The sequence below is a fragment of the Chelonoidis abingdonii genome, chromosome 1, assembly GCF_003597395.2.
Source record: "Chelonoidis abingdonii isolate Lonesome George chromosome 1, CheloAbing_2.0, whole genome shotgun sequence".
Taxonomy (NCBI): domain Eukaryota; kingdom Metazoa; phylum Chordata; order Testudines; family Testudinidae; genus Chelonoidis; species Chelonoidis abingdonii.
The window spans coordinates 69,441,626-69,458,534 of NC_133769.1; the positions used below are offsets into that span (position 1 = coordinate 69,441,626).

The 16,909-nt window shown below is 46.1% G+C and overlaps 1 protein-coding gene across 1 annotated transcript; it reads left to right on the forward strand.

The window, feature by feature from the left end:
• Positions 1–7,339: 7,339 nt before the first annotated feature.
• On the forward strand, positions 7,340–14,531 carry LYZ (lysozyme). The gene is made up of 4 exons (XM_032796541.2): positions 7,340–7,559; positions 8,355–8,519; positions 11,073–11,151; positions 14,056–14,531. Exons 1-4 carry the CDS (start codon positions 7,424–7,426, stop codon positions 14,120–14,122), a joined length of 447 nt encoding a protein of 148 aa, XP_032652432.1. The 5' UTR covers positions 7,340–7,423; the 3' UTR covers positions 14,123–14,531.
• The last annotated feature ends 2,378 nt before the right edge of the window (positions 14,532–16,909 follow it).

The window sequence follows — 16,909 nt, forward strand, 5'->3', positions numbered from 1 at the left end:
CTCAATAATCCTGGCGCCCTAGGCGATTGCCTAGGCTGCCTAAATGGTAGTGCCTGCCCTGCCTGTGGAGGGGAGCAAGTGGGGCAATTTGTGCCAGGCCCCGCAGGGGCCCCGATGAGAATATAGTATTGTATAGTATTGCAATTTTTTTTATGGAAGGGGCCCCCGAAATTGCTTTTCCCCAGGCCCCCTGAATCCTCTGGGTGGCCCTGCTACCCCTGGGAAGGTGGGGAACTCACTGACTGCCTGCTCCTCCAGCATTGTGCCCCATATGTCTCCAAAGGGGGGGACAGGGCCCAACCCCTGCTAGCAGCCCCAGTAACCAACACCAAGGTACTGCATCCAGGAGCAATAGGGAGGGGCGACTACTTTGCCGTTTCCCTCCCCCCTCCGTGCCTCCACAGCCCAAGAGGCTGTGGCTGCAAGAAAAGCCCCTGGTTGCCGCATGCTGCACGGTGGCTGCATTTGGGAAATGCTGGGCCAAGGTGTCCACTATGCTGACTGGGCATGTCGCCATATAGCCCTTCACTTCGAGGCATACCTTGGTTGCCAGGTAGGGTCACACATCCCCGTGGATACACTGGAGATAGATGGGTGTCCCTGCCTTGTTGAAAGATTCTATGAGACTGGTCCAGGTAATAGTCTGACTGCACCTGGAGTCCACCAGGCCCATTACCTGGGTATCACTGATCCTCACAGGGAGCAGAAGATTGCCCAGACCTCTCTTCCAAGCTTGGGGCTTGCAGTCCATAGCTACAATCCATAAAAAGTCACTCTCACCTGAAATGTCCTCCTTGTCCACTTTCAAAGCATGGGCCTTTTGGGGTCCCTGCTGATGGGTTCTTTCCTGTAGCCATGGAACCTCCAGTTGGCATGTACTCCTCTCCCTGGAGCTCTCGGACTCTCCTTCGTGATGCGTGGGGGCTCAGGTCCTCCATCTGGCCAGGGGTATTTCCTTTGACATCGGTCTGACGAGTGGTCCCCTGCCTCCAGGATTTGGGGACTTACTCCCAGGGTTTTTGGATCTCAGTGCTCAAGTTATCTGGTCTTCCATGTAAGTGCCAGGCCATATAATCTTCCATGAGTGTCACTGTGTACAACAGTGTGAATAGCTGATGGCACTTCACCCAGTCCCTTCCCTTGGTGGGGAGAATCTGGGTGAATTGTTCTATCATTATCATCTCTGCCACTTATACCTCCAGCTCTTTCTCTGGGTTCAGCCAGCACCAGCAATGGCCCCATAGATGTTGGGTCACCACTCATGGCCAGGGGTCTGGGAGGATACTCCTGTTGAAAACTCTATCTGTATGTTTTAGAGTTGATTCCCAGTTGCTCGACTATGACCTCCTTCACTCTGGCATAGTCTAGCATGGCCCTGGAGTCCAGGCTTCAGTATGCTGCTTGCATGGAACCAGTCAAGTATAGGGACACCAAGGTAGCCCCATGCTCTGTTGGTCGGCATGCCACATTGGCTACCCATTCAAAGGTAACCAAGAAGGCCTAAGGGTCATTCCCGGGGCCATTTTCATGAGCTTGATGGATAGTCCTTCAGGGAAGTTGTCTCTGCCTGGCCCAAGCACTGTGGTATTAGATACCCTGTGAGCTTTATTAGTGCTGCAGCTGTAGGACCAGATGCTCCTGTTGTGCCTGGTGCTGGACTGCCAGTTCTCATATCTGCAGCTGCTGCTGTTCTTGCTTCTGCTGGACTGCAATCTGCTGCAGCATCTGCTCTTGTTGCAGCTGATGTTGGACCGCCTACCGTTGCTTGCCTCCAACACCCACCTTAACAGTTTTTATGTATCCATGATTCCTTATCTTTATAATATTCTTAGCTCCCTGTTGGTCCTTTTAACAGAACCTGGTCGTTGCCTGCATTCTCCACCATATGTCAGGGGTTGACTGAATGCCCTGGGCTGGCAGTGCAGTCTAAAGGCAATAATGCCTGCTTGCAAGAGTTAGAAGGGGCTGATTCACCTAGCAGCAATATCAGGGGTAGTGTCACCTAGCAGTGAGAGTACAAGGGGCCACTTTGCTTAGCAGCACTTATCAGGGGTAGTGTCACCTAGCTGCGAGCATGGGGAGGGGAACCTGGGCCCTCCCTACTCCGACCAAGGGCCCTTCAAAACGAGGTATTCTGTCACAGGGTTCAGTTCCTGATACCACCCAATCACATTTCCTGGGTCACTTTCTACTCTTGTCCCAGTCACTCTGGCATCATCTCTGGGGTTGGAAGTGGGGTTCTTTTTGTGTCCCTTCTGCTCTGTCTCCAGCCACTCCTCTGATGGCAACAGCAAGTCATTCTTTTCAGGTCCCCCAGTCGTCTGGCTTCCCATAGTGCAACTAGGAGGCTTGACCTGGTGACTTGGAGTCCCAGAGGCTTCCTGGCAGGAGGCTGCTGCACACAACTGCTCTCAGTCAGCTTAGACTGAGCTGAGCTGCTCCTCTATAAATGCTCCCTCCACTGGAAGCAGACCCAGCAGAGGTGAAGGGTGTGTGGCCTCTTGTACTCAGAACTGCTCATTAAACTCTGCTTTACCAGGGAGAGATTGATATACTCTGTCACAATCATCTTGCTATTTCTTCCCCAAATCCTTACACCAGCCCTTGCTGGTGTGCTCATAATGAAGATAACTCAGTAACCCAGAGGGGCATTTATTTCATTTGTCCCCCTCCAGAATGATACAGCTGCTTGTTAAAGTGTTGCACCCCTTTTGAAGTTAGGAACAAACCAGCAGATTGATGATGCTCACTCAGGAAGCTCTTACACCTAATGTTGGGTGAAATTTTTCAGTCAAAACTTTTTTTGCGGAAAGGTGTGGATTCAGTGACCCCAGAGTGTTTTGTGAATTTGTGTTAATTTCACCAAATTGTTCATTTGGAATAAAAACCCCAAAACATCCAAAAACCTCTAAATGTTCCATTTTGACAATTTCAAAAGGCAACTCTTTGATTTTTTGGTTTGCAATCACTGTTTGTTTCAAAATTTCCTTTATTCTTATTTTAAAAATTCAAGAACATTTCAAAATGGTTGAAATCAAAACAAAACATTTTGTTCAATCCAAAATGAATTTTGTTTTACTTTTCAGTTTGCTGAAAATTTTTCATTTTCTCTATGCTCCAAAACCAACTTTTTTTCTACTTTTCAAAATTGGAAACAAACCAAAAAATCCATTATTTGCCTTGCACTAGCTACACCCCAAGTGCCTGGCTATGGCTGTGAGCACTGCTCAGGGAATTCCCTGTTACGTCCTCCAGCACTTTGCTAAAGCCTTGCAACCCCCAATCCTCGCTGGCCATTCCCCAATATATGAGGATGGGAGGAAACCTACTGCTGCTCTACAGCATGGGAATCCAGAAACCTTCCCCTTTCCCATCCGATGCCTTCTCTAAAACTCCCTCAATAAAATCTCGGGAGAAATGAACCATTCCCAGAAAGGATCTAAGAGCTGTGACATCTGTGGGAACTGGTAGTTTAAGAATCAGCTCCACACTCTTGTTGATCGGGGAATGCCCTTTCTGTCCCAAAAATCACTCCAAAATAGTTTACTTGTTGGGACCATGACTGAGCCTTTCTTTCGATTTACTTTAAACCCAGCTTCCTGAGTCTTTTGTAACACCCTGTCCATTACTTCCAAATTCACATAAGAAATCACACTGTGTCTTTCAGGCATTCTGTCTTTCACTGATCTATCACTGTACCTACTCTCATCACTACCATTTGCTTACAGAGCTGCAGGAAGCTTCCAGAAACTATTACCATGCTCCTGTACAAAATCATTCAAGCTATTTCCCCAAATCATTTCCAACTTTTCTTTCTTTCCAGATATTCCCTTTCCTTCTAGCTTATCTTCTTATCCAATCAGGCTGTCAGCCCAAGCCCTGAATCAGTAGGAGAATGTAACGATAAATCAAGTCATGGGCTACAACATGGAAAATTACAGATTGCGATCCTGTTGCACCTTCCCTTTCCCCTAGTGCAAACAAACAAACTACTTGTATCAATTGTCCGCTCCTCTCCACCACTGCTGGCAACTGGCTCCCCAGATCCATTTCCCAGGGTTTTCAGAACCCAAAGCAGTGGTAACTTAATTTAACTTAACTTACATTCCAGGTGGTGTCAGGAATAAATCAATGGGAACACAGCACTTCTGGTTAATGAAAGATTGATACAAGTAAGCATGCGCGTATCTAAAACTACTATTTATTAGATTTCAGGACAAACAAACATAAGCAATAGGTTTAGAACATTCCAAATAATGACCTAAACTCTGAGATGGTATTGAGTGATGAGCAGCAGGTCAGCAATGGCCAGGTGCTTCCCTGCCAGAGAATATGGTTTTGGGAAAAAGTCTCTCAGGATCGCTTCAGAGAACTGCTCCAAAGTACACTCCATTATCTAGTCTTTTTATAACTAATTTTTACAAAACTCATAGCCCATTGTGACCCTTACTGGGTCATCACTTCTCCTAACTTCAGTCAACTACTTATTAATAAAACATTCCTGACAATATTATCTATAAGCTTCTATATCAAAAGCGCCCAGCTCAAGGTCTCCATCCACTTATTTTCTTTCAGTCTCATAATTTGTTGATGCTTTTCTCCCCTCCTCCCATCACGATAAATAGAAACTCCAAGCTTGCAGCTAGTATTCTCCAAACGCGCTGCTTATGCAAATTAACCCTTAACTATGTGGTGTTCTATTTTATTACTTCATGGTGGCTGAATAAACATAATATTGGTGCAATTAGCATAATCAAATTCTGGACTAACACACCTCTCAATTCTTGGGTAATGCAGCCACCGGAGCCCCATTCCAACATCTAACCCCCCATGTCACATAGACAAGAGCCATCAACATTAAGAAACAAAGGGGACTCAATACCCAACCAACCATCAACACAGAAGGGACATCACCCCTACCTACCACAATTGCTGCCTGCGGAAGCCACAAGCAGCCACCTGCCATCATTTCTACTTCTGTGAGGAAGAGTTGCCATGTAGGGGAACCACCTCAAGGAGTCTTCTGTGGTGGGTTGGGGGAAAACGTGGTGACTCAAGATATGCTGGGCCAGGAAAAGAGTGGTCTTGTGTCAACTAGGGTTGTTTGTTGGGGGAATGGCACACTTTTGAGTGAGCCCATTGTTAAAATATTGGCAGCACAGCCCTGCTCCTGAAGAACTAAGAAGAATTAGCAGTGATAGTTTAAACTCGAGTCAGATTCCAGTGGGGTGATTTCATTCTGGCTATCTATGTTCAGCTAGAACTTGCAATGGACACAGAATTCTTGAATGTTGTGGTGCTTTGCAGTGTTTAAAGGTTTTCAATGTCAGAGGTAGCTGCATTCAGTAGCGGGTGGAGTGTTCTCTGCTTACAGTTTTATAGCTATTCTTGTGCTTTGGCTTTGGCTTTGGCTTTTCTGGAGAAAAACACTATATAAATGTCTATCACATGTGAAGACTGAAAGATCATACTACAAATACCCCCAAAATCAACATTTAAAATGACAGGCTTGGTGTGTTATCTTCACTAAATTGCCATGGTTGACATTTTTTAAATTTTCTGAAGTTAGGAATTCCTGAACAACATCATTTCTGGCTCTCCCATTTGGGCATACATTGTATGGAAAAGAACTCTTCAACTTTGGGCTAGATCCTCGGCAGATGTAAATTGGTGTAGCTCCATTGAAGTCACTGATTTGTTCCAGCTGAAGATCTAGCCCTTGCTCTTCTGCTTTTGGGCCAGCCTGGGAAAGATTGCACTAGATAGCAATGCTGTGCAGAACGTGCACTTAGGCCCTGCGGACAGACACTTGAGGAAAGGGAAAAGCATCTTGTAGCAGCAGTGCTTCTGGCTGCACTGGTGCTGGTGCCTTCTGGTGAGAGCAACATAGATTTAAATGGGAGTTAGGCGCCTAAATACCTTTGAGCATCTGGGCCTAGGACTCCAATATTTTTTGGATAGCAGGTAGAGAAGAAAAAGTCAAAGTAGGAAAAATCTTGTGGCTTCAAAAATGGTTTCAAAGATGCCCTCTTCTCCCTATCAAGGAAGAACCTGTGATTTATAATGGAGCCAGTGCTGGACCTAGTATTACACTGGCACAAATGGGACTAGAGATATATATTTACACCTCCCATTTTATAAACTTCTGCAGTGCTTTGTTAAAATCTAACTGTTGACAGATGAATGAGGAAATGAAACAAAGTATGTTTTTCTCTTGAGTAACAGAAAACCACACATTTCTTTGCAAGCGATTAGAAATACTAATTCGGGGTTTCCCAAAAGGGCTTTCTTCACAGTGCTGTTTTCTTCCCTGCCTGTATTTGCACAATTATCCTAATTAAGATAAAAATCAATACAGTAGTGTTCTGGGGTGGGGTTTTTTTCTTTAATGTATATAAATTGCATGTGTAGTAAGATAAAAATCTAGGCCTGGAGACCAAGAATGGAGCATTTTAGCTGTATTTGTTCTGGAAAAACAGAGGCCCATAGCATCCATCTATGGCTTTTAAATGGCTCCCACCATCAAAGTATGTGAGCAGTGCATGCCACCTCCATGAGGTAGGGAACGAAGGCACACAGAGACCAAATGACAGGGGAAATCTGTGGCAGAATGGGGAATTGTGTCCCTAAGCCAATGCCCTAACCAGTGGGCCATCCTTGCTTTCATAATAGTAAAGAACAGAGTGCGGGCTTTGGGAGTGAGTTTGGGTGAGGGAGAGGTGTGGGTCAGACTCTGGAAGGACTTGGGGTGTGCAGTGCAGGCTCTAGGCTGGGGAAGTGTAGATAGTGCCAGGGCTCTAATTTAGCACACATCCCTGTAATAAAGGTGTTCTTCCACCACTGGAGAAAAAGATAATATAAACTGTTCTCTTAGGGTCTAGAAAGCCAGTCATTACTGAGACTTATTAGTGTAAGTTTCAAAATAGCACTTGCTCAGCATAATAATACCTAGCAATACCTATACAGAGCATATAGGCCACAAAAGAGGTAGCATTATCCCCTTTCTGCATATAGGGAAACTGAGGCAGAGTGAAGTAACTTGTTCAAGGTCACCCAGCCGGCCAGAGGCAAAGCTTGCACTACAGTGTAGGCCTGCTGGATCCCAGTCCAGTGCTCTGTCCACTAGGGCACACTGCATCTCCAAAGACAGCAGAACTTACAGATGCCAGAGTGAACTAGATAACCATTTAGCCCACCTACCAAAGTATTTGCAGTTTATCATTCAAAGCTGGGAGCTGCAGGGAGGGGCTGTTGCATTAGCTGTCCTGTGTGGGAGGAGGAACAGCTGAGAGCTGAAGGGAAGGGCCACTGCTTTCGGGAAGGGTGTGACTTGAACTGTTCCCGGTTGTTCCTCCCCAATATTAGCAGGCACACATCGTCTCTAGTCTCAGTGATAGGAGACTGGGTTTGCTACGCTGCCAGCATGAAGGCTTTGCTAATCCTGGGGCTTCTCCTCCTGCCCCTGGCTGCTCATGGGAAGATCTACGAAAGGTGTGAGCTGGCAAGAGCAATGAAACGGCTTGGGCTGGATGGATACTGGGGCTACAGCTTGGGACATTGTAAGTCTGCTTCCTTGGAGGAGATGTCCATGTGGTTCAGGGGTCAGGGAGGGAAAGAGGATAAGTTGACAGGTGCTAGTTTTCCAGTCAAAAAGCGGACCTGGCAGTGTCCAGTCAGATGTACTGACTGGAGACCAAAAGTCCCCTTACCACAGAGGGTGGGAATGGGAGGGGAGGTGCTGGGTCATCAACCTTCGACAGCCCCCGCTTAACCACGGTTGCCTTCTATCTGCAGACAGGCAGGAGGTAGGCTAAGAGTCCAGCTGCAGCTCCTTTCCCAGCCCTGGAGCAGAGGGAGCCCAGCTGTGAGGGAGGGCAGATGAGACAATCCAGCAACAGGGAGGAGGGAGAGCAGTGAGCGATAGGGAGAGGGTGAGAGAAGAGTGAGTGGGGGCAGGGCTTTGGGGAAGAGGTGTGGCTGGGACCGGGCCTCAGGAGTTTGATTTTCAGCAATTAGAACGTTGGCATCCCTACCCCAAAACACTTCCTGATGTTTCCTTCAAAGATATTGGCCCCATGTGGTGTTCATATGACAATCAAAAGTTTTACATGTAGAATGGTTTTTTTCTTACTCTTCATATTTAATAAGGATTGTGAATCTGATCAGATTTAAAGGAAGCAAAACTACCTGTGTGTACTTCGTACTAAATAGTCATTTGCATCATCTACAAATTGGTGATACAGGGGCATTTAGATTCACATTTATGTAAAATATCAACCTATGAGAAGTTTTTATCACCAGAGAAAATACATCAATCTGTGTGTGGTTATATTTTTTAAACGGAACCTTCACAGGGGTGTGCACAGCAAGATACGAGAGCAACTTTAACACAAGTGCCACGAACTACAACCCTGGTGACCAAAGCACTGACTATGGGATTTTACAAATTAACAGCCACTGGTGGTGCAATGATGGCAAGACTCCAGGAGCCAAGAATGCATGTGTAATCCAGTGTCTTGGTAGGTGCAATATAATGTTCCCACAGGTAACACTATGAGCAGCCAATTCTGCCCTTTTACACCCGTGTGAGCCTATGGCGTTGCAAAGTTAGAACTGAAGGCAGGTTTTGTTGCTAGTAGCCCTATATTAAAAAAAAAAAACAGACAGAAGGGCGGGGTTTCAATGTGTGGCGATGTATGTATGCTACAAAAGGGGGTTCCCAAAGGATTTTTCCAAAAGGAATAGCGTTCCTTTTTTCAGATTTTCTTTTTTAGGTTTCTTTATTAAAAACAATTCCCTTTCGGAGACGCATTTAGTACTTACCAGTTATGTTGATTTCAGGACACTTAACTACGTTCTTTGAGGATGAAATTCACTGCTATGTGGAATGCCAGCACAAATGCGGGTTCCTGATCTTGCTTGGTTTTAAAAATACACATTTTAATGTTTATAATTTAAAGAGACACAATCAGCTTGAAGTCTAATCCACTTTAAGAATGAATTTAAAGTAATTTCAAGTGCTGCAATTTCCCTTCACCCACCCCCTGCCATTTTTCGAACTTTTACAATTATTGTATTTTTTTGGACTAGTCTCCTCTGTTGCTGTGTGACACTCACAAAATCAGCATCGGGAACTATCTGTCTGACTATACAGAAAACCACAAATAGCTATTCACAAAGGGTAAACCCAACCCTTTTGGAGAAAGTTAGCACAGGACGTATGGTCTCACCTAAGACATATTTTACCCAAGGAGCTGTCAAGGGCACCCAGTAAAGAAGATGGAAAAAATACCAAACAATATTTTTCTTCATTTCTTTGAATTTCTAGTGGCTCTTTGGTGCTACTTGTAGTACTATTTGGTTTAAAATGTTCAGACAAGGGTATGATATTGAAGCAGATGGTGTGATATCCCTTTATAGTATTAGAACAAAATTTGCTTTGAAATAAGATCATTACAGTAACTCTCAACTTAACATCCTCTTGCTTAATGTTGTTTCGATCTTACGTCTCTGCTCAATTACAGAACATGCTCCATTTAAAGTTGTGCAATGCTCCCCTATAATGTTGTTTGGCTGCCTGCTTTGTCCACAGCTGGCAGCCCCCCTATCAGCTACCCTATGCCCCCACAGCGCCTCCCACTTGCCAGCAGACCCCGCAGATCAGCACCTTTCCCTTCCTCCCCCCACTTCCTGCCTGCAGCAATCAGCTGGCTTGCAGCATTTTGGAGAGGGGGGAGCGAGGACTTGGTGCGCAGGCTTCTCCTCCCTCCCCTGCTTCCCGAATGCCACAAATCAGCTGATTGCTGTGGGCAGGAGGCAGGGGAGGGATGAGGAGCCTCCATGCCCAGTCCTCATTCCTCCCCCCACCCCTCCTGCCCCCTGAACGTCACAAGCCAGATGATTGCTGTGGGCAGGAGGGAGAGGGGAGGAGTGAGGATGCAGCACACCTCCCCGCACCCTTCCTTGCCTCCTGCCCATGGCAATCAGCTGGCTTGTGGTGTTCAGGAGGCAGGGGAGGAGGGGGGAACCTGTGCGCTGTGTCCTCCCTCCTCCACCCTCCCTCCTGAACACCACAAGCCAGCTGATTGCCGTGGGCAGGAGGCGAGGGGGGAGGAGCGAGGATGTGGCGTTCAGAGTAAAGGGGGGGGGGGAGAAGAGGTGGGTTAAGGGTGGGGGCTTGGGGAAAGGGTTAAACCCCTTGTGCTTGCAGAGTAGGGGAAGCTGCCGCTGCTGCTGTGCAACATGCTTCTCCCAGCCTACAGCACCTTCAGCCTCCATGCTTCCCTCCTTGTCTCCAGTGCTAGTGGGCTGTGTCTGTTTAGGGTAAGGCGGGGGCACCTCCCAACTATAGTACTGTATGGCAAAAAAAAAAAATTTCCCTGGAACCTAACCCTCCTCCTCCCCCATTTACATTCATTTTTATGGGGAAATTGTATTCACTTAACATCGTTTCATTTAAAGTCACATATTTCAGGAACATAACTACAACATTAAGTGAGGAGTTACGGTATATATAAAACACAGCAAAGAAAGCCAAATGAAAATAGAACTAGATAGAAACTACAATGAGAAGAACATAGCATTTGCCATATGGATCAGACCAGCGGTCCTGTAGTCCAATATAATGTCTCCAATTGCACTGGCCAGCACCACATGCTTCAGAGGAAGGCAGAAGACACCTTGCAGTAGCTGGCTATGGTATAACTCGTCCACAGACTGACAGCATTCTAAAGTTAGGACGTAGTTGTGAAATAACATGATGATTGATAGCATCACATTGTTAACTCTCCTTGTGTGTTCTATCCCTTTCCCCCACTCTGGGTCTGTCTTTACATTCAGACTGCAAACTCTTCAGAGCAAGGACATCTGGTATTCTATGCTTGTACAGTGCCTAACACCACTGGGCCCCATTCTTGGTTGGATTTTAGATGCTACCATCATCAACTTGATTAGTAAATAATAACAATCAATAAAATCTAATTTCAGTATCAATTTAGGAGGATTGATTGAAAAAAATGAAGGGGAAAATGCTGATTTTTCTTCTCCCTCCTGTTACCATTGTATTTCTTTAGGGTTACTGACAGAAGACATTACACCGAGTGTAAATTGTGCAAAGAGAGTTGTTCGCGATCCCAATGGCATGGGTGCATGGTACGTTTAAAACTCTTACAACAACTAACAGTGACATACTTGCGTGTATACTTAGGGGGAGGCTAGTTAAAAGAGAGAGACTACAATCTTCTTTTAGATAAACAAGCTTGTATAGAAGCAATAAGAAGGTTGATAATATATTTATTAACATATTTGAAATTAGAACTTGTAAACTAAGAGTTCACAGCACGATAAATTTATGGACATTCAGGATTCTCAGTTGTACCTATGATCAAGGTCATCTGGACATGTAGAGGAGTCCAAAAACTCCTACCATTTGGACTGAAAAAATCTCTAGGGCTTATGATCTAGTTTATCGGTTTTGATTCCATTCAGTATAGGGCAATGTTGCTGTGAATGGGAGACTTTTCCATCTGCTCTAAACATCAGTGCAGGTGAAATGAGACTGGCTTCAGCTGCTGTCCACAGGACAATTAATTCCTTGCTGCCCAGGTTCAGCAGGGCACTTGTCCACAACATTACAAGCACAGGTTTCAGAGTGGTAGCCAAGGTAGTCTGTATCAACAAAAACAACAAGGTGTCCTTATAGCACCTTAGAGACTAACAGATTTATTTGGGTATAAGCTTTAGCCCACAAAAGTTTATGCCCAAATAAATTTGTTAATCTCTAAGGTATTACAAGCGCACACACTCTTCTACTTAGAGAAATATATTTGATGAGTATCTGAGGTTCCCAGGAATTCAAACACCAATGTGACAAATCCAGAACCATCAAGGAGTTCAAGATTGTGTGTGTCTATGCTACACGCCAGGGCCACATGATCCTTCATATGACACTGGGGATAGAACTTAAAATCAACTTTCTCCAGAAGCTGTAGCTAAAAGGCAACCGGGGCGGCTCTAGGCACCAGCAAAGCAAGCGCCTCCTTGGGGCAGCGCATTTGCAGGGGCGGCAGGAACCAACAGGGGGCTCTGGGAGCTGTAGTTCCTTGGTTAGCTCTCTGCTTATACAGCCAGCCCTGGAGCAGGGAAAGAACTACATTTCCCAGCATACCCTTGGCCACTACCAACTGGAAAGGAAGGAGGGGGACCTCATGTGGTAGCATGCTGTGAGTGGAGAGTTGCACTGTCAGTGGCAGGGAGACCGTATTTTAACATTCAAAAAACAGGACACTCCATGGGGAGGGAAGCCCCACCCTGCCACCATCCACTCCCTCTGACTGCCCCACACAGAAACCCCAACCCATCCAACCCTGCCCCCCCCCGCTACCTGTCCCCTGATCACCCCTCCCGGGACCCCTGCCCCCCAGGACCCCACCCCTTATCTAAGCACCACTGGTCCTTGTCCCCTGATTGCCCCCTCCTGGGACCCCTGCCCCTTGGGACCCCACCCTCTATCTAAGCCTCCCTACTTCTTGTCCCCAGTTGCCCCCTCCTGAGATCCCCTCAACTCCCTGCCCCCAGAACCCTACCCCCTACCTGTCCCTGACAAACCCCTGGGACTCCCATGCCTATCCAACCGCTGCCTGTCCTCTGACTGCCCCCCCCGAACCCCTGACCCATCTAACCCCCCCTTCTCCCTGCCCCTGACTGCCCCCCTGAACCTCCACCCCATCCAACTTCCCCCCGCTCCCTGTCCCTTGACTGCTCCCCCGGAACCCCCTACCCCTTCTCCAACCCCCAGCCCCCTTACCATGCCACTCAGACCAGCGTGTCTGACTCCGTGCAGCGCCAGACACGGTGCTGCATACATGCTGCCGTGCTCCCCCGTGGAGCCCACAGCCCCCCCTCCACACGCGCACACACACACAGCACCTGCCTTCCAGATCTGAACACCTCAAAATTCAGGAGTGCTCAAGCTCAGTTTGGGCAGCTGTTACTTCATTTCTCCCAAATCAAATATACTGATCCACTGTAACTTGCTGTAGAAAAAGTAGGATAAAATTGAGCAAGAAATGCTCCCCAGTGGTTATTAGGACTGGAATTGCTATTTTCAACAGCCATTGCCTTTTTTTTTGCTTGTTTGTTTAAAAGGAAGACAGTGACATTGCATTGGCAAATTCTCCAGAGAAAGAAAGAGTGAAACAAAAGAATAATAAAGGAACCTCAACTTTTCCTCATTTATGGAGGACAGTCTTATAATATGCATCCCAGATATCCTCAATCATTACAAGCTGAAAATTGTTCCACTTTACTGCAGCTCTGTAACCATATGGGAACCAATCCTTGTCTGTGTTTTTGTGCACATTCAAAATTCCTGCCTTGAATGACTGCCCTGGGAGCAAGTTACAGTGACCAGGGCTGCGGCGAAGAGGTGCAGGATGGGGGGGAGGGGTGGTTAGAGCCAGGGCTGCGGCGGTAGGAGGTGTGGGGGAGGAGGCACTGGTGGGAAGGGCTAGCCCAAGGCTGTAGCGGCAGGGTGATGGGGGGGAAAGGGGGAGCAGCCGCTGGGACGCAAGGGGGGTGTGTGTGGGGTACAGCCAGGCTGGACAGCAGGGGCATGCTGGTAGGGGGGGGGGGAAGCCCAGGACTGGGATGGGGGGCAGACAAAAATTTTTTTGCTTGGGACGGCAAAAGACCTAGAACCGGCCCTGATGGCAATGAGCAGCAGTTCTGCAAATGCACCAAAATTCTGTGGCAGGAATAGCAGTTGGTAAGTGGGCCTTTTGAAAATCATTATGGCAATATTTTAGGAAGTGTTGATATACTTGAGATTTATTCAGGCATGATCCAGGATGCAGGATCCAGCTGGCCCATGCAGAGTAGGCAGGTGGTGTACCAGAATTGGGCCAGTGGCAAATTACTTATTATATTTTACTTTTGCTGTCTGTACAAATATTAACCATGTACATACATTTAAAGCAGTTTGTATTTTTCTTGGGAGCCTTTTCTCTAATTTATGAGTTTGCCATAATCAATTAACATGATTTTTAACTCACATAGGGTGGCATGGAAAAAGTACTGCAAAGGAACAGATGTCTCCCAGTGGATCAGAGGTTGCCAGCTGTAAAGTGTTGGAGTTTATTTATCCCAGCTTGGTTCCTTTGCAAATTAGCAGGGATTTGCATAGAGCAAAATGTTACCTACACTTGTTTCCCTTTTACAATTAATCATGTTCAAAATAAAACAAACTCAAGAGAGAGGTTTAGTGCAACTAACTGGTGAAATGCGAATATTTTACTCCTTGCTGGTAAGTCTGTGGATCTTTCCATGTGACCAGCTGCAGTAACTTATTTTGTGTTCTGCACAGTGTAAAAGATCTTTTTTTCAGCTCTATATTATATATACACATCAAGATAAATCAAATCTGTTTTTCCTGTGAGATCCTGCTACTATTTTGTTCTGCTAATTATAGCAATGTCATCTTGCTTGCGAGCTTACATTCATTACAATCAATAAAATTACTTACTTTGCATGTAGTTTTTGTGATTATTGGTTAATGTAGAAGAGAAACTGAAGATGAGATTATGAACTTGGGCCCACTGAAGTCAATGGAAGTTAGGAGCCCAAATACCTCTGAGGAGCTAGGCCTAGCACTATGAAATAAAGAGTATGAGAGAAGTGCATCATTAGGGAGTCCGAAATATTTTATCTCAACTATCATAGTTTGTAAACACATGGTGTGGAATTGAAATCTGTTATATATAATTACATTCCAAAACCATGAATTTGGATTTAAAAAATCTGTTTAGGTTCTTACTCAAAGATGCTGATGTCACTCATCACATCATTTACAACAACCCAAGCGTTTAAAAGCAAAGCAATGAATAGTTAGCAACACTAGACATCTTACACTGGCTATATGACGCTGGTCCCAGTTTAACATGGTATTGAAGCACATGAGTCATCCACTGAGGTCAATGGGAGAAGAGAAGGACTCCCAGCACTCCTGCAAACCCCAGCTAGCAGATACTCCCTTGGAGACTGTTACTAGCTGGCAGAGTTAGCTTTCCACTGTGTTGCCAGAATTCTGGTCAGCGTGTTGTGGTGGGATCCCCACTGACCATGTGGTGGAACCTTCTGCCACTGTTAGGGCCTTGGGCTGGGACCTGGTGGAGTAGGGTGGCCCAGGTCCCTCATCCCCTGCTGCCGCCCCTACCCCTGGGGTGACAGCGTCCCCACCTTAGGCCAAGAGGCCTGCAGCTGTCGGCTGTCTTCCTGAGCCAGAACATCAGGCGCTAGACTGCTTCCTGCTCTGCCCTTCCCAGAGGGCCAGAGCTCTGAGACTGCTGGCTGCTCTGCTCTGCTCTGCTCTGCCTAGAGGGTCAGAGCCCCTAGATCGTTGGTTGCTCCTCGCTGCCCAAAGGGCCAGAGCCTCATGACTGCTGGCTGCGCCACCCTGTATGAGGGCCTGAGCCCTGGACTTCTTGCTGCCTGGTCCCTGCCTAGGTGACCAGGACAGTGAAGACTGCTAATCCCCCTTTTAGCCCATCTTTCCAGAAACGCAGGAGCAAGGGGGCCTGTGCTCCCTCCAAGCCTGACAGGGAGGGAGAGCCACAACCTCCTACATCTCTGGTGAGAGCAACCGCCAGCTCCCATAGATTTAAATGGGAGTTAGCCACCTAAATACCTTACAGGATCTGGCCCTAGGAATCCAAAGTCTTTAAATGGCAGGTGGAGAAAAAAAATGTGAAAATAGGAAAGTTCTTGTGGCTCCAAAAATGGCTTGAAGGATTCCCTCCCCCCGAGCCATCAAGGAAAAACCTGTGAGTTGTAATGGCATTAGTCACATATATTACACACAGCTTGGCAAACTTCTGCAGTGCTCTGTTAAAATCAAACTGTAGACAGATGAATGAGGAAATTAACATTTTTTTGTCTTTACAAAGGAATAGAAATATTAATTTAAGATTTTCCAACAGGGCTTTCTTCATAGTGCTATTCTCTTCCCTGCCTGTATTTGCACAGTTCTCCTCATTAAGATGAAAGTCAATACAGTTCTGGGGTGGGTTTTGTTTTTAACATCTATCAATTGTATGTGTAGTAAGGTACAAATCTAGGCCTGGAGGCTAAGAATGAAGCATTTTAGCTGTGTTTGTTATGGAGAAACTGATTCCCATACCATATAACAATCCATCTATGGATTTAAGAAGTGTTCCTGCCTTTAACACACAGATGCCCAACTCCCAATGGGGTCTAAAACCCAAATAAATCTGTTTTACCCTATATAAAGCTTATGCAGGGTAAACACAAATTGTTCACCCTCTATAACACTGATTGAGAGATATGCACAGCTGTTTGCCCCCTGCCAGGTATTAATACATACTCTGGGTTAATTAATAAGTAAAAAGTGATTTTATTAAATACAGAAGGTAGGATTCAAGTGATTCAAAGTAGTAACAGACAGAACAATGTGAATTACCAAGCAAAATAGAACAAAACATGCAAATCTAAGCCTAATACAGTAATACAACTGAGTACAGATAAAATCTCACCCTGAAAGATGTTTCAATACGTCTCTTTCACTCTTCCTAAGCTGGGCACAATCCTTTCCGCTGGTACGGCCATTGTTCCAGCTCCGGTGGTAACTATCATGATGGCTCTCCCTTTTCTCTGTTCCACTCATTTACATATCTTTTGCATAAGGCGGGAATCCTTTGTCCCTCTGGGAACCACCCCCCCCCACCTACCCATCCCCCACTTCTCAATGGAAAAGCACCAGGTTAAAGATGGATTCCATTTTAGGTGACATGATCACATGTCACTGTAAGACTTCATTACCTACTTGCCAGCACACACATATACAGGTAAAACAGAACCATCTGCAGTAAATTGTCCTGGTTAATGGGAGTCATCA

Coding starts and splice junctions, on each gene's coding strand:
- LYZ (XM_032796541.2), top strand. CDS start 7,424: ATGAAGGCTTTGCTAATCCTGGGGCTTCTCCTCCTGCCCCTGGCTGCT. Junction 7,560..8,354: donor GGGCTACAGCTTGGGACATT/GTAAGTCTGCTT, acceptor GAACCTTCACAG/GGGTGTGCACAGCAAGATAC. Junction 11,152..14,055: donor CCCAATGGCATGGGTGCATG/GTACGTTTAAAA, acceptor TAACTCACATAG/GGTGGCATGGAAAAAGTACT.